At 36.1% G+C, this 26,124-nt stretch overlaps 3 protein-coding genes across 10 annotated transcripts in view; 1 reads left to right on the top strand and 2 right to left on the bottom strand.

Annotated features, from left to right (window-relative positions):
* Nucleotides 1-26,124, top strand: part of LOC126750925 (low-density lipoprotein receptor) — a 410,401-nt gene that overhangs the window by 169,959 nt on the left and 214,318 nt on the right. The window lies entirely within an intron of this gene.
* LOC126750927 (organic cation transporter-like protein) lies at nucleotides 2,216-9,856 on the bottom strand. Of its 2 annotated transcripts, XM_050460740.1 has the most exons (7): nucleotides 9,588-9,751; nucleotides 9,048-9,234; nucleotides 8,352-8,610; nucleotides 7,875-8,292; nucleotides 7,308-7,814; nucleotides 7,094-7,231; nucleotides 2,216-2,292 (listed from the first exon to the last, which is right to left on the bottom strand). In XM_050460740.1, exons 1-6 carry the CDS (start codon nucleotides 9,734-9,736, stop codon nucleotides 7,114-7,116), a joined length of 1,638 nt encoding a protein of 545 aa, XP_050316697.1. In that variant the 5' UTR covers nucleotides 9,737-9,751; the 3' UTR covers nucleotides 2,216-2,292; nucleotides 7,094-7,113. The 2 variants fall into 2 exon arrangements, with proteins under 2 accessions (XP_050316697.1, XP_050316696.1); XM_050460739.1 differs by lacking the exon at nucleotides 2,216-2,292 and having other exon boundaries at nucleotides 7,021-7,231; nucleotides 9,588-9,856.
* Nucleotides 2,216-21,942, bottom strand: LOC126750926 (organic cation transporter protein-like). 2 transcript variants are annotated; one of them, XM_050460738.1, is made up of 7 exons: nucleotides 21,622-21,928; nucleotides 21,124-21,310; nucleotides 19,644-19,902; nucleotides 19,167-19,584; nucleotides 18,583-19,089; nucleotides 18,380-18,514; nucleotides 2,216-2,292 (listed from the first exon to the last, which is right to left on the bottom strand). In XM_050460738.1, exons 1-6 carry the CDS (start codon nucleotides 21,777-21,779, stop codon nucleotides 18,400-18,402), a joined length of 1,644 nt encoding a protein of 547 aa, XP_050316695.1. In that variant the 5' UTR covers nucleotides 21,780-21,928; the 3' UTR covers nucleotides 2,216-2,292; nucleotides 18,380-18,399. The 2 variants fall into 2 exon arrangements, with proteins under 2 accessions (XP_050316695.1, XP_050316694.1); XM_050460737.1 differs by lacking the exon at nucleotides 2,216-2,292 and having other exon boundaries at nucleotides 18,252-18,514; nucleotides 21,622-21,942.

The following is a 26,124-nucleotide window of genomic DNA, read 5'->3' as shown; positions in this document are numbered from 1 at the left end:
TCTGACATCATGACAGGTGATGAATTGTGAAATTTACGCGTATCAGTCCGAGCCAACTGCTTTTCTTACGCACTCAAAGCATCGGTTTGATGAGCCATCCTCCGCATAGTCCTGATTTGGCACCGAATAACATCTTTTCATACCGTCACGTAACAAATAAACTAAGAGGTCAACGGTTTTCGTCACCTGAAGTGGCGGTTGATGCGTTCTGAACGCTTGCTTTAGAGATACCTCATTAAGAGTAGGAAAAGTGCTTCAACAATAGGTTCAAATGCAAAGTCTATAGAGTTTATCGGCGAATAGTTTGAAAGACCATAAAGCGATTTTCGATGATTAATATGAGTATTTGTTTTTGTTCTCTAATCCTGCAATATGTTATAGAAGGCAGTTTTCATATAAGAAATTTACTCGGCACGTCAAGCCAATCATTTATACAAGTATATACGCTTTTTAGGTTCCCAGACGTTAGCTTCTGAATGTTGCAAACTTGGTGCTAAACTTAATTGTTACACTGTTCAGGGTATAATTATACTCAAATATATTATGCGTCTGCATCTTATCGTCTTCTTCACACCAACCAACCATTAGCATATAAGTTTTAGTACAAAAAACAAAAATGCGGAAGCAAATAAAATGAAATGGTTCTAAGAGCATATCTTTGAATTTATTATTTCTTTTTATTAACATACATAAAGAGTACATGTAACATTTTGTTCTTTCCACCTCCCTTTTGTTGTTCGTCAGAAGCAACAAAGAAGCTTCAAACAAACCACGCGCTATTTATAATACTAGTAAGCGCTTATTTATTTCTGAAATGTGATCTGCCACCCACTAAAATTAATCTTCTCTTTCTTTGCAGGTATGTAAAAAATGTGTGCGACATCAAGAAATAGCGGATTAGCGTTGTACGTTAAGCACAACTTCGCAACTACAAAAGTAAATTTGTTAATACGGATGTATTTATGTATGTTTTGTGCTGATAATGAAATTACTCGTATGCATATAAAATTTCAAAAGGAATTTCCCAGAATGAAACGACGGCGACTCTGCAAAGGCGACACTCGGTTTTCGAGATATCGTTCTGATAGATATCATAGTGATAGCTGCTCATTTGTCGGAACCGCCAATATCGAACCACTATAACATTTAGCTGTCATACAAGCTGAGCGATAGGAATCAAGTGCTTGTTGGATATCTTTTGTACATATCTACTAGACTACTATAGCTACAATAGCCAAATTCGCCTAGGACAATTCTCATAAGAACTATTAACGATAACTCTGCCGCTTGACATAAAACGGTTCTGCAAAAAATACTTAAGACGCGATAAAACAATAACTAAATTCACCAGAAACGTAAAAATTGGGTAGTCCAAAAAGTCTTTTCGTATTTTGTCAATAGATTTCGTTACAGTCGCCCCTCTTTACTTGTTTTTGAAATAATGTTATTGAAAAAGGTTTATTGTACAATATTAATATATATATTTTTATAATTTTCATAATTATTTTCGTAACTTGGCATTTCAATAAACTTGGTATAAAATAATAATTTTTGTATAGGAAAAGAAATATGACCTTTTTCGCAATTAAAAAATAGTCATCTGTAAATTAATGATTATTTCAATTAAGCTCACAATTGCTGCTTCAACGCTGATAAGCTTTCAAAGTCAATGCTTCCTTGTTTGGAGGCGAGCATTTAGAAGCCAGGCAACAGGCAAGCGGTCTGTTGCAATTAAATGCGCGACTTGCATCAGCCAAAGGCTGCTGATAGTGCAGCAACGTGATTTTGCCAGCTGCACAAATCAGCGCATGTTGCAAGCAGCCAGCCAAGAGCCTATATATGGAGTACTTACAATTATACTAATAAGTACACATCTATGGATACATATATTGTATATGTGAGCTAGGCACACATATACTTATATGTACTTCGTTGTTTGAAAAAGTATACTTGCGAACTTATTGTTCGTGCGAATGTTTAGGTTTTTTGATTTCCAAAAGTTGGAAGTGAGCAAAAACGTCAAGCGCCGATCAAATAACTTAGTCGCGTGTGCAGATTTTTGCGTCAGATTTTCACATCACTTTGTTGGCTTCAAACATATGTGCATTGTATATAGCCGGTTTTAGCGCGTTTGTGCAACAAAATTCCAAATTAAGGCGTTACTGCTACTTGGTTCAGTGTTTGTGCGCTTGCTGGCTTAAGTTGGGCGACAGTTTACATCAGCCATATTTTGTAATGCTTTTCTCTCATATGTGGATGGGCAATTATGATCAGCATTTGACAGATTTGAGTCTAAAGAAAGATGAAATCATACATAAAAAAATTAAAATCAAAACGTAAAAATGATAAAAATTTATGATTTCATGCAAATTAATATAAAAAAATTAAAAAATTGTAGTTACTGTTGTTGTTTTTTTTCGCCAATAATGCTAGGTGGGAAAAATATTCTATGTTCTTCACATAAACAAGAAATTGCTGAGTGGCTGCAAGCTAAAACAGTCCCCTGCCAATAAAGTAATTGTAAGAAAAGTGAATGTGGAAGTTACATATCGTCACCGAAAATGCAAAACAACGTATCATCAAAAAAAAAAAAATTGAAAATCGTTGTCACTTATAATAACCAATATATAACCATTTTATAACCGAAACTCAAATTTTGTTTCAATACATATGAGTGTATGATAACCAATATATAACCATTTTATAACCGAAATCAAATTTTGTTTCAATATGAGTGTATGATAACCAATATATAACCATTTTATAACCGAAACTCAAATTTTGTTTCAATACATATGAGTGTATGATAACCAATATATAACATTTTATAACCGAAACTCAAATTTTGTTTCAATTTGAGTGGTGTTTATTATTATATAACCTCTTTCCTGCGCCTGTAAACTTATTAAACGTGATATTACGTTATTTTGCATTTTAGGTGACTATATAGTCCACATTCATCATACTCAATAAAAGTTCAATTCACTTGCTGATTTGTTGTTGTCGCAAGATTTCAATAAATAATCGCTCAGCTGAGTGTGGCAAGTTACGAAATGTGTCTGATGTCGCATGACCCAGACAAAATGCACTAAATCGCAAAATATTATTTATTAATAATAAAAAAATAATATTGAAAAAAGAATAGCTTGCTGCTATAATTTTACAACGCAAATTTGTTTTTGCAATGCCAGCTTAGCTTAGCTGACTAAGCATACATTCGATTAAATAAGTCAAAACGCATTTAAATTAATCTGCTACATAAACAAATATTCGTATATATATATTTATATAATAAATAGCACACATTCACTTTATATAAATGTATAGAAAATTGTTTAAAATGCTTACAAACATACAAATGGCGGTTAAATGCGTCAGCGATAACCAAATGGCGGAAGCCATGCCACACAGGCACACACTCATACGTATATGGTATGTAAAGCAATGTGCCGAGGTATATATTATGTATAATCAGCAAGTAGTGCACTGATCATTATCAATTTGTTTCGGCACGAGTTTGACGCTAATAAATGTGTCACATAATACTTAATACAGTGTTAACTGGATATGTGAAACTAGTTCCATAAATTGGGGAAAATTTAATGTTTCTTCTATTTATTATTATACTCAAAATCTTCTTTTTAACTGAAGCAAATGCGAAATATCCTGAACATATTTCGTCAAATAAAAAAAAAAAATCCATAGAAGAATTGCATGTTGATAGTTCAGTTTATATGGCAACTATAGGCTACAGTGGACCGATCCATTTCTTTTTAAATTGAATTATTGTCTGAGATACTAACTCATGCCAAATTTCGTAGAGGTATCTCATGAAATAAAAAAGTTTTCCAAACAAGCATATGATTCCCATCGTACAGTTTGTATGGTAGCTATATGTTTTAGCAAACCGAATTCAACGATTTGTTTGGAGGTTAAACCGTTGACTTGTGCAATACTCCACGCAAAATTTCGTGCAAATATCTTGCCAAATAAAAAACTTTTCCATACAAGCACCTAATTTAGATCGTTCAGTTTGTATGACAGCTATATCTTATAGCGATTCGATATCGGCGTTTGCAAAATATGAGCAGTTTTTTAAATGATGTGTGAAACATTTCAGTTCGATATCTCAAAAACTGTGGGACTATTGCGTGCTCGTTGTCCGCCAACAAAACACTTTCGATGGCATCTTATCAAAGAAATTATGCTTGGTCTTCCAGCAAACTCGCTTTAAAAGCATTTCATGGCATAATTTAATATATACACACTTAACGCTCCTGCTTGTGCAATTTTGAAAATTCAAGTACTTCCCGCAATATCCAGTGCTCACTGTACTGCATGCAATATGCCGCCAACATATGACACAAACGAAATTCGCTAATAATCAATTTTATGGCAAATAGTAATCGCAGACACACTGACCCAGTCATGATTATAGCACAAGTGAAGTACACACTAACATATTGAAGTACTCGTGTATATATGAGTGACGTAGCTAGCGCCTCAAGTAACTGCCCATGCATTTAGATAAGGAAATCAACAGACTTAAAAGCGCATAAAATTGTATGCGCTTATGAAAGCGTTCCGCGTTGCTTTTTAGATATAATTGTAATACGCATTTTATGCTAAAACGCCATTAGCGTTATGCAAACGGAAGTAAGATATGTCTGTATGTACAAGTTATATGCATAAATCTAATTATAACTGCAGTTTTGCTTAGTTGGTCAGTGTCAGCCTGCAGAATTTGCGTTTCGATTTAAAAGCATAGAAGTGGGTAATTAGGTAAAGGGTAACAGATTATTGGTGTACGCTTGGTTATGCGAAAAGCGTGGAGTTATATACTTAGTATTTAAAATGCCACTTAGTTGTTGTTTAGCTTTAGACATCTGCTTATCCTTATTTTTTATTTTCTTCTTACTTTAATGGTTTTTTCGTCTATAGCATAAATATTTAAAAAAATTGCGATTCATAGGCGAAATAAACACACTGAACGACTATGAGCTCGAGTTATGTTTTCTAAAGCAAAATTTTGGAAAATATTTTTCAATATGTTAGCACACATATTTATGTACATACGTACAATATAAGTACATATGTATGTATAATATATCGTTAACTAAAATGCAAAATAGCGTAACATCACTTTTCATAAGTTTATAGGCGAAGGAAAAACGTTATAATAGAAATCTCTTATGTTCAAAGAAAATTTGAGTTTTGGTTATAAAATGGTTATATATTGGTTATATAAATGGTTATAAAGTGGTTATATATTGGTTATATAAATGGTTATAAAGTGGTTATATATTGGTTATATATAATAGCGGAAGCTGAAAATTTTATGCTAAATATATGTAATATGATGTAGTGAATCGTAAACAATAAAATACTCAATTTCGGTTTCTTGATGATACGTTGTTTTGCATTTTAGATGACGATGTGTACATACAGTATTTCAAAACTACTCTCGAAAAACTAGTTTTATATTGTTATATATTTACACAAGTATGGCTGATTGATCAAGATTTTTTTTTCTAAAAATTATAGCCCTTGTAAATCATTGCTCCATTAACACGATAGTTCACTGATTAGGGATTTCCATTTTCATTGACATTTAAGCACTCTCTAGAACATGTCTCGAATTTAAGACTATGTTAAAAATATTTCTATTTTCGAATGCGTCACTGTATCGCACATAAAGATATGAAAAAATAAATCAATTTTAATATTAAGTTGAACCTAATGAACTCAAATGAGATATTTGTACTATATTTGGCATGAGCTGAATCAGAGGGTTCAAGTTTAATGTATGGTGTACATATATGAGAAAAAGATTAGTCAAAAGATGAGAAATCCCAATTTCATTCTACCCCAATGAAAATCATAATCACACACTATTTGGTACTTAACTATAGTATATTCAATATCATACCTTCACTTCTTGAAATTATAAAATATATAAGTAATGGAATTACCTAAGTTAGCAGTACGGCGATTCCTTAAACATTTGTTTGATATGACTAAGTGGCAGTTTAATTGATTCTAATAAATGAAAATCCAACGACCGCATTTGATAGCACAATCTTCATATAAACAGAGATAGAGTCCACTGCGACTTATTCCCATTTCTTACCCGGAACCGAAAGAAACAGCTGCAACTGTGATAAGCTGTAGGAATTCGAAATAACATACATACATATATGTATATATATATAAGCGCAGTAATCTGTATGTGAATTTGAATGCTTGTTTAGAAAGCGAACTTTTCGTTGTTTGAATATTTCCTAAGAAATGCTTATTCTCCGTATATTCCTATCTCAAGTTGCACTTTAATCAGAGGTTATTTAAAATAACTTAAAATAAAATTTGAAAACAATTCTCTCTTAATAACAATTTGCAAAATAACCAATTAGTTCCACGCTTAAAGCGGCTTCTTTGATATTCGAGTGAAATTGCTGTGTTTCAGTTTCCACTTTAGTGACCTTTCAAATGTGAGGTTATCACATTACAATTGTATTTGTTAGTTTTCAATAAGATTGATGTAATAAGGCATGTAGAATAAATTATAAGGGAATGTACAATAAAAAACAGAATTTCAAGCGAAATGTGGGTGTTTTCTTTCAGGTTAAGGTTAAGTTAGGGCTTAATCTAACCAATATCTACCAAATAGAAAACTGAAATATAACCAATTTCTAACATCAATTTTATAAATTGATGATGTCGCATTCCGGTCAAGTCTAAAATATTTATATGCAAAATGAAGAGAACGTGAGCCAAATTACAGCGCCTGACCTCTTTATTCTCACAGAACCGAGAAAGTGCTTTCTAATAACTCGGATGGGAAATCCGCATAGTTCTCCCAACTCAGTAGCATTCTCTAAAACGTATGTTAAAACTTATGTTGGAATAAGCCGTTATAAAATTTAACAACAAAATATCTATGTGCACACCTAACATCCCTGTTTGTAATAACTAACCTTAAATTTGGTTTAACACTCAAGAAAAAATAGAAACAATGCGACAGTGGGTAAATTTAAAATTTAGTATTGCTTTGTAAAATTCCATTTTCGTCTAATAAAATATTTAACACACATACACACTTGAACAGATCTGCTATCAGTTGCTAATTTCAGCTTCTTTTTGCTGCTGCTGCTTTCTGTCGAAGCATGGGAAGTAGTACCAGCGTTGGTGTCGCGCAAACTCCTCGCCATCTTTCAAGGTCTGTGGCAATTTTCTGCAAACACAGTAAATTCGAATATAAAATATTGAGATAATCTCAAACATCTACATTTATATATTCTGCTACATACTGATTTAGAGTCTCTGGCAACGCCAAGCATAATATCGCACCCAACAATAATAAAATCGAGATACAAATGGACGGCAGTGGTTTGAAAAAGTGGCCCAAATATATTACATAAGAGCTAAGGCTGGTGAAACCGAAGCCGGCAACATGTATATTCGCCATTGCGCGACCACGCACCGAGGTTGGTATAAATTCGGAGGCATACTGCGCTTCCGCCTCATAGCTCACCACAACACCATAACGACCGAGACCGACCATAATAGCGAGAGTGATCGCATGCTGCTCGGTATCAAGTGCGATAATCAGAAATCCAGTAGTGGCAACAATTACGGCGCTGAGTAGTAGCGTGCTGAAAGCCATGCCCTTACGACCGATGCGATTCTGTAGCAGAATAAGGCTACAACCGCTAAAAATATACACCACCGAAGTAGCTGAGAAAAGTACAAACGGTGAAATGCCCATACCTTCCATATTCCTACTGATCACATCGAGTGCGAGTGAGATGATCATGCTATAAGATCGGTAGAAGGGTTAAATGATTAACTCTTTTAATGCTTGATGTGCTGCTTACTCTTTCAGCACCATTATAATGGTGAATTTACGTAGACGTGGTGTACGGAACATGCCCCAGAAAGTGTCTTTCGTGGCAACGAGTTTGCGCTCGTCGCCCGCCTTCTTCTGATAATATGCTACGAACTCTTCGAATACTTCGTCTTTCACTTCGCGTTTGTTTATTTTGGCAACACGTTTTAGACATTTGACGGCGCGTTCATAACGTTGTGTTGTAATCAGCCACTGTGCACTCTCACAAATCAAAAATGGAAAAACTAATACAATCAGCGCAGGCACAGAAGCGATGTACAGGTAGAGGCGCCATGAACCGGACCAAAGTGCAAACCATGGTGTGAATACCAAGCCGGTAAAATAGAATACGCCGGTTATCAAGTTTAGGCCGAGTGTGCGTTTCTGTGGACTCAAATATTCAAAAACTGCAAGCGAGGTTCCATAATTAAAAGTATAGAGTGAGTCACAGATTTTTTGAACTTACCCATTATGTACATGAGGTAGAACAGCGTATCTGTGGATAGGCCGGAAACGAAACGGAAGAGCGCAAATGTTGGCAAATTATTGGCAAAGCTTGTAAGGAAATCACCCAAAGCGCCACTCAAAGTTGAGCAGAGCATTGCAGGTAGACGTCCGACTTTGTCGGCTAAGAAACCGAAAAACATTGTTCCTGTAACGGAACCCACAAAGTACAGCGATTGACCGACCGCCGACTGGAAGGCGTCATCACATACCCAATTGAGCTGAAAGCATAAGCGTAAAGAGTTTACTTTAGAGTTAAAATTATACATAAAGTATGGCTTTAGGAATAATTTTTATACGTCCACTTAATTGTATATAGAAAAAAAGATAGAAAAAATAACGTCTATTGTGCTATCATCTCTCTCACAACGAATCACATAGCCCCGGCTTACTGATAAATTCCAATGTCCTATTCAGGCGATGTGATCCCTATTTTAAGGCCTTGATTTTGCTTTTTCAAACTGTCATGCAGCCTTGCATGAGGTACTCTTGAGTCGCAGAACTGGTAGTTTACACAAGAAGCTGTAACCATATTAAATACTTAGGTGCTTCTTGCGTTGCAGTGCCAACACAAATACAGGTATATAAGGAGATTAAGATTGCCTCAGATCCATAAAATGTTTAGTTTAGTGAGCTACTTACATACTATACTACTTACTTCTGTGGTGATGGTTCGATATCCTCTCTCATATTCATAGATCCACTGCTGGCATTGTCCCACTTCAGCTACAACTGGCTTGCCGTCGACTATATCGTCGAGAAGTGTGCAGTGTGGACTCTGAGTTTGGGAGTAAATCGCGCGAATTTCATCAAAACTAGCATTGGCCAACTTCTCGTGATAGCACCTGGTTGGAATTCAGAAACATAGGTTCAAATTAAACACAAAATTAAGCATGCCACATGAAAGATTTTAAACTAGAAATAGGTTCTAAGGATAAGTGGCGGGCAGAGAAGTGCTGCTCGACCCTATACCGAGTTATATAAATTTAATGTTTTCAGTAACCTGCAAACCACGTTAGAAAACTGTTTGCACTTTTAATGAAAATATTTGAAGGCGCTTTCTTATTATTTAACTGTCCATACTTTAAATTAAAAATTAAAGATTTAAAAAAAACACTTTTAAATTTTTGTTTTTCACCACTTGCAGCACTAACTCGGTGAATATTCCAAAAAAAAAAAAAATTCGTCTGCGACTCACCAATGCTCCGGTGTAAAAGTAATCAGGATCTGCGAATAATAATGCATCGACGAAAGAATATTCACAATTCCGAAACATAATAGTACAATGTATTGAAAACGTCCGAAACTGCCGCACTTCTCTAAAACAGCATCAAAATCCATTTGCATTTTATTAACAATTGTAATGATTATTTTTACAAAATTTTAGGTTTTTGAAGAAGTTAGAATTTGTTTCAAATAACTTTTACTAGCACTCGATAAGCGTGCACGCCTTCGCTCTATCTATTCAGTATGCGGTCAGTTAGGCAATATATCCGAAAGCTACCGGAAACTTCCAAACATCAGCATCACCTATTATACTTTTACAGTACACTTACCGATGTGCAAATAACAACAATTACTGCGTTGTTCAATATCAACAATAACACATTCGATGCACAGTGTTACGTTAGAAATTACTTTTATTCTATATCCAGGGTTAACTAAGTTTACCACGATGTTTGTAATGCCGAAAAGGGTGTTGTACCTTTATATGCTACAAAAAATGCATTTGCGAAGGGTATTATTGCTTCAGAGCTGCCGAAGTTAACGTTTGTTATTAAAAATACAGAATTTAATTAGCACAATAATGAAAATTTAGTTTAGTAATAAACTTTGAGGAGCAAGCTTTATTGACATATTTGCTTTTGAAAGCTTGGTAAAATTTTGTAATGGTTTATGTATGAATGTATGTATGTATATATGTACATACATATGTACAAGGCGAAATTAAGGCGAATTTATTTTATAAGTTGTATCAATTTCTTAAATAATTTCTGAAAAAAAGGACAAATAAAAGAAAATTTAAATTCAAAAATAGAAAAAAATTTCATATAAATCGAAAATTTCATATTTTTGAAAATTTTATATATTTCGAAACTTTCTTATTTTTCGAAGTTTTCACATTTTCAAAAATGTTCATGTTTTTCAAAATTTTATTATTTTTTTTTCATATTTTTCAAAATTATTTAAATTATTTAAAATTTTTTTAAAATTTTAAAAATTTTTGATATTTTTCAAAATTTTTATTTTTTTCGAAATTGATTTTATATTTTGTTAAAATTTTTTATATATAAAAATTTTCATATTTTCAAATTTTTTTCTATTTTTCAAAAATTTTCTATATTTTTCAAATCATATTTTTAAAATTTAAATATTTTTCGAAATTTTCATATTATTCAAAATTTTAATTTTTTTTCGAAATTTTCATATTTTTCAAAATTTTTATTTTTTCGAAATTTTTATATTTTGTTAAAATTTTCATATTTTTCAAAATTTTTGTATTTTTCAAATCATATTTTTTTTAAATTTTTATATTTTTCGAAATTTTCATATTATTCAAAAGTTTAATTTTTTTCGAAATTTTCATATTTTTCGAAGTTTTCATATTTTTTTAAATCTTCATATATTATATTTCAAAAATGTTCAGATTTTTCGAAATTTTCTTATTTTCCAAAATATTCATGTTTTTCAAATTTTTAAATTTTTTTGTATTTCAAATCTTTCATATTTTTCGACATTATTTATATTGTTCGAAATTTTGATATTTTTCTAATTTTTATATTTTTCTAAATTTTCATATTTTTCAAAATTTACATAATTTTTAAAATTTTCATATTATTCAAAATTTAAATTTTTTTCGAAATTTTTACATTTTTCGAAATTTTGTTTTTTTTCGAAATTTTCTTATTTTGCGAAGTTGTCATAATTTTCGAAATTTTTTTTCTCCTAAATTTTCATGCAATTTTTTTAAATTCGAGCTTTTCAAAATTTTCAAAGTTTTCGAAATTTTTAGATTTTCGAAATTTTCATATTTTCGAAACTTTCATATTTTTTAAAAATTTTCATATTTTTCAAAATTTTCATATATGTACATATTTCAAGCACTTCAATATATTTCAAAATTTTCATATTTTTTATCAAAGCCAACACACTGTGTGTAAGTGTGTGTGTCTGCGCTTGTGAATTAAACGTATGCGCGCCTATTTACTAAGCAGTTGATGTAATGCTAAACAAGTACTTCATTTATCTGACAACTCTTCATTGTAGAAAAGTGCTTGTTCGGCTATATTTTTGTTTAGGTTAAGTCTGAGCACATGGTCTAAGTCTAAATAAAGTATAATAATTCCCAATACTCGTCTTCAAGCAACTTAAAAATTGTATGACTAGTTATGTTAGTAAAAGTATAAGCTAATACTAGTTCGCTTTTCTTCCAACCGACTAACCGTTTTATTTCGAAGCGTGCTTCGCTTTGATAACTTGTAATGATTTTGGAAAGGTTATTCGTTACTTGTAACAATTTACAATATACGAAAAACCTCTTGATCAAAATATATGATACATATATAAATTATAAGCATGGCGATCAGAATCCATTTAACTTTCTCCGCCTTTCTGTATATACGCTAACTAGTCCGTCAGTTTTTGAGATATCGGCTTAAAAATTTGCATACCTTCTTTTCTCTCCAAGAAGCTGTTCGCTGGTTGGAATCGTCGATATTGAACTACTATATCATATAGTTGCCCTTCAAACTGAACAATCATAATCAAGAACTTGTATGGAAAACTTTTTCATTTGAAGAGGTATCTTCACGAAATTTGGCGGATGAAGTGACAGAAATCAGCTCCCGTTCTCCTGATTATATTGATATATATTCCTATAACTATGACGTGAAGTTTTACAAACAACTATGATATACTTTTAATCCAACTTTTCTTAAAGTGATTCTTACCTGTGCTCTCTCACACATTTAATGTTACCTTAAATGAAATTATTTCACCTCATCTGCCTCGCATTGCAACACAGCTACTGTTGCTATTTATTCAGAGTGCTCTAACTGTTATGAGTGCATAATAAAAATGCATAAGAGAATGCAAATGTAAAAATTACTAAGTGAGAAAGTATGTGTGCAACATTGACACATTTTCCGGTTCACAACCTTCGTTGCCACCTGCCACATTTTAGATGCATACTATACATGCATATATGTAGATGGTAGATGTATGTGTGTGTGTATATGGTGTATGTGTGTATGCTTGGAATTCCTAATGTTGCAAATAAAGCTGGCTGCAAGGCAAAGCAATATTCAGCTGCATGGCGCGCACTTGGCACTCAGCAACAAATGAACTTGACAAATTTTCACATTGCAATGCGGCAACAACAACGCATGCATACAAACGACGCACACATACGAAAGACGAACTTTTGAAATACGCAAAAATGTGAGGAAAAACAGTAAACAAAAACACAAATAGCCGCGCATACATACACCCTGCTGAGCGGCATTAACGCGCGTGTATACTTAAGCGCCGAAAAGTAGGCTACCCACCGTGACATTTTAGTGAACAAATCTACCCTTTTACGGTTCACGAGCGTAGGCAAGCAAACTGTCTATCTTCCCGCTCTTTACTGCTTTATTTTCATATGTATGTGTATAAGTATGAATAAGTGCGTCTGCTTAACGTTGTTTGCCATCTAAGCACTTGTGTGTGTGTGTGTGTAGGTGAGTGTTTGTTTGTTATGCCGCCACCGTCATAATGCTAAGTAAAATATAAGTACAGTGAGCGTATGTATGCACTGTTGTTGCTATGCATCGACATTACCTTCCTCCCAGCAAGTCATATGTAGGGCATAATTTTGATAGTGTTGTATTTGCATAACCGATATGTAAGCCAGAGAGTGTAGTGTTCACATTTTTCAAAGAATACATGTGCAGTTATGTTAGTGTGTATTCCATATACAGTTTCAGTGACGTTTTTCCCGCCATTTGCGCTCTTTGCATTCTCCCTGTGTACACTCTCTCCTATTTCAACATTTTCCTTCTTACTCCTCTTTATTATTTCTTACATTTAACGAATTTCAAAGTTGAAGTGTTTATTTGCATACCGTTTTTTGTGCTTTGCCTTGTTAAATTTGTTTATAAATTTGTAGCTATATACATATGTAAATGCAAAAATATAAACTGATTTACATGCATAAAACGCAAGACTTCTTTGCATTGGTGGTGTTGGTAGCGAGTCAATGCCAGGGTTGAGGTTGAGCAAAGGAGTGTGAAAAAATTAAGTGAAAATCTAAATTGAAATTGTTTTCTTCCAATAAATTCCTCTCTGCTGGTTTCTTATACTAAACACGAATATGAATTGGTATTTTAACTTTGTTCGTATGTTTGTAAGTTGTAATATGAAGAATATAATACCTCATAGTACATTAGATCGGGATGCTTAGGAAGCATAAAGCCAAGCCTTCTGGCTGCCTGTGTCCCAAAGTGATTATGATTGGTAAAATGAACAATTGGCTTATTTTCACCACGCTAAGGTACCTTATCGCTTGCCTTGAATATACATGCTATATAACAAAGCAAAAACTCGACCGCAAAAGAAAATGGTGTAATTGAGTCGATAAAATAATGTGCTAAAAGTGAATCATTAAGGGGGTATTCTGGTTTAGAAGCCCGAATTTTAGGTATTTTTTTTTGACGCGATGAAAAAAGTCGAAAATTATTTTGACCATCCATTTTTTTACATACTTTTTATTGATATTCCAAGAATACAAAATATAAATAATATAAGCAAAAAAAGTAAATTTAAAAAAACTGCAGGTCGGCGCATCAAAGCGAGGTTCTTCAACACCGCATCAAAGCGAGGTTCTTCAACATATCGCTGATTTGCGCCCACGCCCCGACGGAAGAGAAGGACGATATATATTTGGCACTACGGTCGGTAAATTCAGCCTCCACGACGAAACATCCCCAAATGGGTTGAGGCTGATTGACTTCGCCGGGGCCCGAAATATGGTTATCTGTAGTACTAGATTCCAGCATAAGAAGATTCATCAAGCTACCTGGCTGTCTCCGGATCGAAAAACTACCAACCAGATCGATCATGTTGTGATAGACGGAAGACACGTCTCCAGTGTTTTAGATGTGCGTGCGCTCCGAGGTCCTAACATCGACACTCGGACCACTATCGTCCAGGAAGCTGCAATCAAAACAGACAGCCGAACGATTTTCTACTCGGCTTGCACTCCTGCTCTCTGAGAGCACTCGTCAACAACTCGGTATAAGGGAACTGTGGGACGGCATTTCAAACTCCTTACGTACAGCTGCAACCGAAACCATTGGTTTCGGAAAGTGCAAAAGAACAGCTGGTACGACGAGGAGTGCCGTGTCGCAGCGGAGAGAAAACAGGCTGCCTACCTCGCAACGTTACGATCGACCACTACACGTGCGGGATGGGATAGATACCGAGAGTTGAAGAGGGAAGTCGCATTTGTAGACAGAAGAAGAAAGAGGCTGAAATGCGTGAGTACGAAGAGCTTGATAAGCTGGCCGACAGGGGTAATGCTCGAAAATTCTACGAAAAAATGCGGCGGCTTACGGAAGGTTTCAAGACCGGAGCGTATTCCTGTAGAACCCCCAAAGGTGATCTAGTCACTGATGCCCAGAGCATACTTAAATTATGGAAGGAACACTTCTCCAGCCTGCTGAATGGCAGTGAACGCACAACACCAGGAGAAGGAGAACCCGATTCCCCAATCGATGACGATGGAGCAGACGTTCCATTACCCGACCATGAAGAAGTTCGAATAGCAATTGCCCGCCTGAAGAACAACAAAGCGGCAGGGGCCGACGGATTGCCGGCCGAGCTATTCAAACACGGCGGCGAAGAACTGATAAGGTGCATGCATCAGCTTCTTTGTAAAATATGGTCGGACGAAAGCATGCCCAACGATTGGAATTTAAGTGCTATGCCCAATCCATAAAAAAGGAGACCCCACAATCTGCGCCAACTACCGTGGGATTAGCCTCCTCAACATCGCATATTTCTATCGAGCGTATTGTGTGAAAGATTAAAGCCCACCGTCAACAAACTGATTGGACCTTATCAGTGTGGCTTCAGACCTGGCAAATCAACAACCGACCAGATATTCACCATGCGCCAAATCTTGGAAAAGACCCGTGAAAAGAGAATCGACACACACCACCTCTTCGTCGATTTCAAAGCTGCTTTCGACAGCACGAAAAGGAGCTGCCTTTATGCCGCGATGTCTGAATTTGGTATCCCCGCAAAACTAATACGGCTGTGTAAACTGACGTTGAGTAACACCAAAAGCTCCGTCAGGATCGGGAAGGACCTCTCCGAGCCGTTCGATACCAAACGAGGTTTCAGACAAGGCGATTCCCTATCGTGCGACTTTTTCAACCTGCTTTTGGAGAAAATAGTTCGAGCCGCAGAACTAAATAGAGAAGGTACCATCTTCTATAAGAGTGTACAGCTGTTGGCGTATGCCGATGATATTGATATCATCGGCCTCAACACCCGCGCCGTTAGTTCTGCTTTCTCCAGGCTGGACAAGGAAGCACAGAAAATGGGTCTGGTAGTGAACGAGGGCAAGACGAAGTATCTCCTGTCATCAAACAAACAGTCGTCGCATTCGCGACTTGGCACTCACGTCACTGTTGACAGTCATAACTTTGAAGTCGTAGATAATTTCGTCTATCTTGGAACCAGCGTAAACACCACCAACAATGTCAGCCTAGAAATCCAACGCAGGATAACTCTTGCCAACAGGTGCTACTTCGGACTGAGTAGGCAATTGAGAAGCAAAGTCCTCTCTCGACAAACAAAACCAAACTCTATAAGTCACTCATAATTCCCGTCCTGCTGTATGGTGCAGAGTCTTGGACGATGTCAACAACGGATGAGTCGACGTTGCGAGTTTTCGAGAGAAAAGTTCTGCGAAAGATTTATGGTCCTTTGCGCGTTAGCCACGGCGAATACCGCATTCGATGGAACGATGAGCTGTACGAGATATACGACGACATCGACATAGTTCAGCGAATTAAAAGACAGCGGCTACGCTGGCTAGGTCATGTTGTCCGGATGGACGAAAACACTCCAGCTCTGAAAATATTCGACGCAGTACCCGCCGGGGGAAGCAGAGGAAGAGGAAGACCTCCACTCCGTTGGAAGGACCAAGTGGAGAAGGACCTGGCTTCGCTTGGAATATCCAATTGGCGCCACGTAGCGAGAAGAAGAAGCGACTGGCGCGCTGTTGTTAACTCGGCTATAATCGCTTAAGCGGTTTCTACGCCAATTAAGAAGAAGAAGCAGGTCGGCGAAGTAGAGACTGATGAAGCAATGGCTTGTCCTGGTGTGCAGGATATAAATCCTTTCCGTGACCTAAAATGAAAATTTAGTCGAAATCCGTGAAGAATAAAAGTGTAGTTATCGCACTACGAAAAAAAAATTTTTTTTGGAAAAAATGTTTAATTTTTTTGTACAAATGTCATCGGAAATGGCGTCGCGAAATATTTTTTTTCAAAAATTTAAAAATTTCTTTGTTAATGGTGTGTTTTTGTTACAATAATTAGTTTTAATAAAATATTAAATATTTTTTATGTAAAAATAATTGTTGAAAAAAAGATGTTTTTTACCCCTTGATAACCAGGGAACCATATTTTAAATAATTCCTGACTAATGACAGTCAGGTTAGGTTAAGAGGATGATGCATACAGGCATCTCACTTGGAAAGCTGCTATGTTGTGGTACATACAACTCTTATATTACTGATTATAAGATTCTCACAAACCGACAAAGCGCTTTGTGTCTATCAAAAATTGATTAAGACGAGTTATGCCAGTTTCGGCTATAACACCTGTCTAAGATATTTCAATCCCAGTTTTGTAAAAGTTGGATAATAGAAAAAAAGTGGCTTGGTATTTCTAGCTCACCCTTCACCCTACAACTTGAACAACTTGTGTCTGATCTCGCAGTCGCAAAGTTGCTGCCTTTGGCTAACTCATCGGCTTTGCAGTTACCTGGAAATTTCGTTATGATCTCAAGTGAGGCCAGACAGCCCTTGCCTAACTTTGAGCGCATAGTAAGTGAGCTCAGCATTAGTATTGCCGCTCTGCTGTTAGAGTGAATGTTCACCTGAAAGCGGCTGTGCTTTATAGCAACACGTTTACTGGCACCTTGCACTACTTCAGGCTAAAGCTAAGATTGACGGAGAACTCCTTACAGAAAACTTCCCCTCCAACCTTCCTTCATAGCTTACTTGTAGTGAAAAAGTTTAACTCTTTTCCATAAATTTTTTCCCGCCACATGTCCTTCCTCGGTATTCGAGCAGAAAAAATGCCGCCACGAGTAGCTTTTGCAATGCAGTGATCCAAGTTAGCTCAATGATAGTCAATTCAGTAGTATACTCGGACTGGTTCGATTAAATAAATGAATGCCCATAAAAGTTCTGCAAACCTCTGTCTCGAAACTTTCATTTTATTTGAGCATAGATGTTCTTTATCACTTTCGAATTATATATCTGATCTGGAGAAATCATTAACTTTCTAAGCAAGTTGTAGTCCTCAATGAAACAATGTGATATTATAACTACTTTGTCAATTATAATTCATCTATCGGGCGTGGCTTGCGGCAAGTTAAAGCTAGCTTATGTAAGATATCAGATGATGAAGAGAATAATTTTTCATCGACATCAACATCTGGGCTGTTAGTGAGACTGTTCGTACGTACAGTGAAAACTACGCAATGTGGTTTTACAATTTGTTTTTTAAGCAATATATTTTTTAATAAACAATCATAAAACTTTTTCAAACAACAATATACACGCTCAACAAAATACAAGGAAAACCTCATAAAGCTCTTCATAGCTTTTATTTTGACATTTCCTATAAACTAACTGAAAGCTATCACATTTCTACACAAATTTCAATATGAAATTCCAATTCCATAAAATAAAACACTAAACACACATACACACTTGAACAGATCTGCTATCAGTTGTTAATTTCAGCATCTTTTTGCTCCTGCTTCCTGTCGAAGCATGGGAAGTAGTACCAGCGTTGATGTCGCGCAAACTCCTCGCCATCTTTCAAGGTCTGTGGCAATGTTCTGCAAGTACAGCAAATGAGAATTTGAAATATTATTATATACGCTTATTTATTTATTTTGATGCATACTGATTCATAGTCTCTGGCAACGCCAAACATAAAAGCGCACCCATAAACAATATTATAGCGACAAAAATGGACGGCAGTGGTTTGTAGAAGTAACCCAGGTAGATTACATAAGAGCTAAGGCTGGTGAAACCGAAGCCGACAACATGTATATTCGCTATGCCGCGACCGCGTACCGACGTTGGTATAAATTCGGAGGCATACTGCGCTTCCGCCTCGTAGCTCACCACGACACCATAACGACCGAGACAGACCATAATAGCGAGAATGGTCGCATGCTGATCGGTATCAAGTGAGACAATCAGAAATCCAGTAGTGGCAACAATAACGGCGCTAAGTAGTAGCGTGGTGAAAGCCATGCCCTTACGACCGATGCGATTCTGTAGCAGAATAATGCTGAAACCGCCAATAATATACGAAACCGAACTAGCTGAGAAGAGGAAAAATGGTGAGGAACCCATACCTTCCATATTCTTACTGATCACATCGAGTGCGAGCATGATGATCATGCTATAGTAAAAGTGCAATAGAAAAAGAAATCAAAGAGTCAAAGTATTAGTTCATATAAAACGTGTCATATTACTCACGATTTCAGCAGCATTATAATGGTGAATTTGCGTAGACGTGGTGTACGGAACATGCCCCAGAAAGTGTCTTTCGTGGCACCGGATTTGCGCTCGTCGCTCGCCTTTTTCTGATAATATGCTACGAACTCTTCAAATACTTCGTCTTTCACTTCGCGCTTATTGATTTTGGCAACACGCTTCAGACATTTGACGGCGCGTTCATAACGTTGTGTTGTAATCAGCCACTGTGCGCTCTCACAAATCACAAAGGGATAAGTGATAGCAATCAAAGCCGGTATGGAAGCTATGTACAGGTAATTACGCCACGAACCGGACCACAGCGCATACCAAGGTGAAAGTGCCAAACCGATGAAATAGAACACGCCGGTTATCAAGTTTAGGCCGAGTGTGCGTTTCTGTGGACTCAAGTATTCAAAAACTGCAAGCGAAAGTTTGTTTATGAACGATATATTTTCAGATTGCAATTCTAAAGCTTACCCATTATGTACGTAAGGTAGAACAGGGTGTCTGTGGATAAGCCGGAAATGAAACGAAACAGCGCAAATGTTGGTAAATTATTAGCAAAACTTGTTAGGAAATCACCCAAAGCACCACTCAAAGTTGTACAAAGCATTGCAGGTAGACGTCCGATTTTGTCGGCTAAGAAACCGAAAAATATTGTTCCTGTAACGGAACCCACAAAGTACAGCGATTGACCTAGCGCCGACTGGAAGGCGTCATCACATACCCAATTGAGCTGAAAGCATAAGCATGAAGATAGTACTTTGGAGTTAAAATTGTATATAAAGTATAGTTTTAGATTGAATTTGTATGGGTCCTCATGACGACATTGGAGACATAATCGATTACTCTTGCTTGCAACTAAATTGAAACAATGGAAATGCTGTCTTTTGAAAACGCAGCGGAGTCTTAGGTTACTTATTTGAAATTGCACTTAAGATCAAGCATACGTGGTATGTTAAAAAAGAACGAAGAAAAGTCATTTATGCATTCGTCTACATTAACGTTGTCGTCTTCAAAATGATCTTCATTTGGTGTCATTCACTTAAACCAGCGCTTCTTCCAATCGTCTCAAACTCAGTTTTCGGTATAGCCTTTAGCTCTTTAGGCGATTTTCATCTGTCGTGTGAAATGACGGTTCTTTAAGCTTCTTTTTATTTTTGTAAATTGAACACCTAGTTATCCTTGAATACCGTCACTTCATACCGGATCATATAGACCATGGAGTCGCCAAACCGAACTCTGGCGGCTCCTTCTGCCATATACCGACGAGGGAGCTATGTGTGGAAAGAAGCCGTTGAAGACGAGGGGCAGTAAGCTTCTTTTCGGATGGGTCAAAGCTTGCGGGGAAGGTTGGTGAAGGCATTTACTGTCGGGAGCTCTCTATCAACTCCACTTTCAGACTTCCTTACTATTAGAGTGTTTTCCTAGCCGAGGTAGCAGTAGATCTGCTGTTCCGGAGTGTAGCCGGACTTAGAGAAGTGACCATTCACTCAGATAGCAGAGCGGCGATACTAGCCTTGAACTCATTTACAGTGCGTTTAAGGCTGGTCGAGAAGTTCCTAACCTCGCTATCAATTGCATCGAATGTAGTTGTGATAAGACTGGTGCCGGGCTATAGCTATCGGTAGAATGGAAGCGTGTCGGTGCTCCAGTACCCTCGTGTGTTCTAGTACTGGATAGCTGGGATTCGAAGAAGATGAGGAGGAAACAACTCAACACTTCCTTCTTGACTGTCCAAGGGTATTACAAATCTGTAAGTCCAAACAGAGAAGTTCTTATTTTCTATGTCTTCACAAAGGACTACATATACCAGTCGACGTGCGATCATCGATCAGCCATCTAACCTAACCTAACCTGTTGTTTTCTGAACATAGTTCGATTTCGTTATCGCTTTTGAAAAAGAAATATAAAGATCTAATTAGATATGTATATATGCATTATGTTAGGTACTTACATCTGTGGTGACGCTCCTGAAACCTTTTTCATATTCATAGATCCACTGCTGGCATTGTCCCACTTCAGCTACAACTGGCTTGCCGTCGACTATATCGTCAAGTAGTGTGCAGTGTGGACTCTGAGTTTGGGCGTAAACCGCGCGAATTTCCTCAAAACTAGCGTTGGCCAACTTCTCGTGATAGCACCTGGTTGGAGTACAGAAACACAAGTTCTAATTAAAAACTAAAAGCAGTACTTTTGCACACTTTATAACGGTACTTAACACAGGCACAACTTCTTATTCGTTCAACGCCGTTTCTACTTCATTCGTTAACAATTCGAACACTTAATGATAGTATTTGAATGAACTTCTTAAATTCTCTCACTTTTCATACTTCATAATAACGAATTAAGCGTTTTCGAAATATATACATATATAAATTTCATGTTCCAATTTTTCCCACTTTCACTTAATTCCTATGAATTTTTTCCACGAAAAACTGCTGCTGTGACTCACCAATGATCCGGTGTAAAACTGATTAACGTCTGCGAAAAATAATGCATCGACGAAAGGATATTCGTAATTGCGAAACATAACAAAATGAGATATTGAAAGCGTCCGAAGTTGCCGCACTTCTCTAAGACAGCATCAAAATCCATTGGTGGCAAACCCATTTTGATTTTTTTTTTCACAAATTTATCAATATTAAGAACACTCTTACGAAATGAAATGTTTTTGTAGAAATTAAAATTTGTGCCGCACAACTTTTACTGGCATTCGACAGATGTGTATTTCCGCGCGTTAACTACTGAGTATGTGTTCAGTTTGATGGTACTTCCGTTTGGCACCCACAATTTTGGAATGCCACGAACGGTTTTTATACTCTTCTGCCGGTTGCTAAATGTTGGCTGTAAACAATGGCGTTGCTGACGCAGTTGATTCGTGGTGAGAGCAGGTGATAAGCGAACTATATTGCCCATACAATGACCCAAGGTTGAAAAAAATATAAAAAATGACAAAATGTCTGCTTGAAAAGAGTTAAGTTTGAAAAAAAATCACTTTAAAAATAAACTGTTGGTGTTGATCTAAAAAAGTTGTTGCACAAAAAATATTTGAAATGTTTATTTAAGGCGCAGACGTGTGTGAAATTTTGAAAAATGCGATTTTAATTTTTTTTTTCGTTTTTGGATGATGTTGATCTTAGAAAGTTGTTATTCAAAAAATATTTGAAAAAAAATTTTAAGTCGTATACATAGCGTGCAATTTTGAAAATTTCGATATTTATTTTTTTCGTATTTCGGTAGCTTTTACCTTTCAAAATAAGATACTAAAATTTCAAATCGATATCTCAAATAGTTTTTGAGTTACAGCCATTCAAAGGGAAGCCGCTCACCTCAAACAGTTTATTCTTAAATGAGAGTTTTAGCAATCGAGACACGACTTAAGTTTCCGATAAAATTAAACGTTTTTTAAAACGCCACCATTTTGTCAATTTTTATTTTATTTTTATTTTTTTTCCAAGCTTCACAGTAGTTTTGTAAGTTTCAAGAATCATCCACGGAGAATGCCGGAAACACTGCAGCAGTGGTGGCACTTGTATTTAATGACGATGAAAATCTCATACAACTCAAAAAATTTTTAATTTTTTTTAACGAAAATTTCACTTGAAATATCTGAAACTGAAAAAATAAACGTTAGATCTCAATTTTGTTTTAAATTTTGCAAAATTACGATGTTTTTTTGTCAAAAGCAATACACTGTGCTTATACGGCCGAAGTTACAAAACTATACATATATCTGTTTGTGAGGAACTAAAAGCCGAACCAAATATCAACTGTAACAAAAGGCGAAATCAAATAACAACAACCAAAATTGTAGCGCGTGCTCACAATTTCTAAACTGGGCTGTGCGATTTCTATGTATGTGTATGTATGCAAGCGAGAGCATTTATATTTTCCTGCCGGCTGATTTAATTCGAAATAATTTATTAACCTGAGAACTTTCGGCTGTAGAGCAAACGTCTTTGATTTTATCTACCTTGTTGATCACGCTTATCTGTAAAGTACAGTTATTCCCAGGCTGCCTATTCCAAACTATAAATAGAACGGCTAATTATGTTAGTAAGCATGATAACAATGAGTCGTTTTGAACCAGATTTTTAATAGTTTTGGACGTGTTCAGACATCGAAACATGTTTCTGAGGCAAGTTCCATAGTTGGTGGTAGAGATCGAAAAGAGGAAAGCAGAGGGATACCGAATCGCTCGTATCCGATCGCTGTGTTAAAACTTGATATTACTGTCATTTTTAAAATTCCTTCAAAGATTGCAAATATTTTTGTATAGAAAAGTGACTGAGAACATATAACAGAAATGCTTTGGAAAGTGCTTAAATGGTGATCCAAACAAGCTTATGAATAAATTGTTTGGATAGAAGAAGTATTCTGAAATGAACTGAAATTGTATGCAGAAAGTTATACGAATGAAATGCCGACATGTGAACCCTATCAACAACACCATGCGAGGATTTGCCAATACTGAGCAACAAAAATTTCGCTTTTAGAACACGTTGACATGAATGACATGATTCTTTTTTACAACTTTCACACACGCATATGTACAAACATTTGCATCTATTTAAAGCAAATTTTTAAGAATTACTGTTGCTTGGTGAGAAAAATTGCGAGAATTATGAATGTGAAGCAAAAAAAAAGCAAAACAAACAACGAGGGAAGGCTAATCGAAAAAAACTGTCTCTTCATATGGAAATGTACTGAATGCCATTAAATGGAGCTTACAAGCCACTATATCAGTTGAGCCGTATAATCTAGCATATTCAAGATGTAAATATTTTTGAATCCAACGCTAATTGTGCTACCGTTTATAGCGTTGCTATTTGAGTAAAGCCCTCATACCGACATCTAAAGCACCAATATGAGGATTATGCAGAGTCATTTACCCCAAATATGGAAACTGTACATTTGACTGCTTTGTGTACAAACAAAGGAAAATATTTTACATATAAACTTATAATACGAGCCACATAAAGGAAAAAATTGGAAAAATTATGCCCAATACTTCTCTTCTGTAGTCTTTGTATTTGGAAAAGCAAATAAAAGTTTTTATAAAATAGTCATGACAAGTTCGCCCGTGCATGGTTTGTACCAATTCAGACATAAAACCTGTTCACGACCGTTTTCACAGAAGTCTCCTTGGAAAACAGAAACTTATATGAAAGGAAATGGAGAGCTTACCATCTGACAACTGGTCATCGCTTAAAGCAAATTGGGCCTCAACATTTGCAAGGGCTTTTTCAGTGACATGCGGTAAACTTTTTTAATGAAAAACTTAATGAAAAAATACTCTCTCGAATAAATCTTTATTAAGCAAAACGACCAAGTCTAAACATCTAATGATGCAAAAAATGATGATTCAAGGTCCTCCACATCCAGTTGTTGTAATGATTGGCAGTGGAGCTTCCTATAAAGGTGTTATCTCTGAACTGCTGTAAAAAAGATGTTGCAAAAAAGAACAAAAACGTATTAGAAGCAACTTTTAAAAGCCGTGTTAAGGCAGTTTAGCACTATTCTCTTCTACGGAGAACACTAGATCTTCCAGCAAGATTCTTCACCAGCATAGTGGGCAAATGCCACCCAGCAGTAGCTAAAGGGTTACGTGGGTTTTGAAATTTCAAAATATTATTCAAATGTTGCTCTTTGATAAGCTCACAAGTTAATTTATTTATTAAATTAAAAAATAAAAGAAATTAATGATTATACGCCTTTTGTCGGCAGTCAAAATGAAAGTAATCCTAAAAAATATTCCTGGTTTCATAGCTGCAGGCTGGTTGACCGTCTGGCAGTCCAGATTTGAATACATTGAAATAGAGTTTGTATTTAGAGCTCGAGAATTGGGTCTGTCGTCAATACCAATAGAAATTGTGCGTGCTGCTATCGCTCAATGGCCGAATTGTTTCAGGGCTGTTATGAAAGCAAAAGGTGACCGTTTTGAATAAATCTTTGAAAGAGATAGAGACATTCGACTCAACACCGTTCGCAGCAATTCGGACTGACGTATGGAACGATTTGACGCATTTTACGTCGAGATCTTAAATTGAAAGCGGACAGCTTGTGCAAGAACTGAATCCGCTTGACCTTGCCAAGCGACATCAATTCGCTCGTTTGGCTCCTGAAAAGTTCCAAGAAGATCCGATTTTGTTCAGAGATGAAGTCCAATTTTGGCTCAATGAGTATGTAGACAAGCAAAATTGACGCATTTGGGACGAAGAGCAACCTGAAGAGATACAAGAGCTGCCATTTCAGCCAGCAGGAACAACTATTAGGTGTGGTTTGCGGACCGACGGAATCATCGGTCCATAATTTTCACAAATGATGTCGGCGATAACGTAAACGTCAATGGCGACCGTTGTCGCGCAATGATAACCGAGTATTTGATGCCTGAAATTGAAGCTCGTGACCGCGGCGATATTTGCTTCCAACACGACGGCGCCACTTTCCACACATTTCATCAATCAATGGATTTATTGAGAGAACACTTCGGTGAGGAGATAATTATGGGCCGGTTGATTAGCTACCGAGATTGTGTGACATTATACCGTTAAATTTTTCCAGTGGTGATATGTAAAGTCTGAAGTCTATGGGGACAATCCCGCTTCGATTTCAGGCTTAGAGCTAAATATCATGCGTGTCGTTCGCCAGTTACCAGTCCAAATGCGCGAACGACTCATCGAAAATTGGACTTAACGGATGGACCATCAGAGACGTAGCCGCGGCCAACATTTGAAAGAGATAATCTTCAAAAAATAAATGGCATAGTATGTTCTTTCGAATGATAATAATCATTCCTATTAAGTTTGAAGTTTCTGCGTTACTTCTTTAAAAAAAATAGGGAACTTCAAAATGCATAAATTTTAATTTTCGATTTTTATTTTTAGTAGACATAAAAATTAACAGTTAAGAATATATGTTAATTTTTATTTTTAACAGTTCTATGCACACTGAA

Source organism: Bactrocera neohumeralis, chromosome 2, assembly GCF_024586455.1.
Source record: "Bactrocera neohumeralis isolate Rockhampton chromosome 2, APGP_CSIRO_Bneo_wtdbg2-racon-allhic-juicebox.fasta_v2, whole genome shotgun sequence".
Taxonomy (NCBI): domain Eukaryota; kingdom Metazoa; phylum Arthropoda; class Insecta; order Diptera; family Tephritidae; genus Bactrocera; species Bactrocera neohumeralis.
Note: the sequence above shows the minus strand (reverse complement) of the source record. Positions and strands in the feature narration are given on the sequence as shown.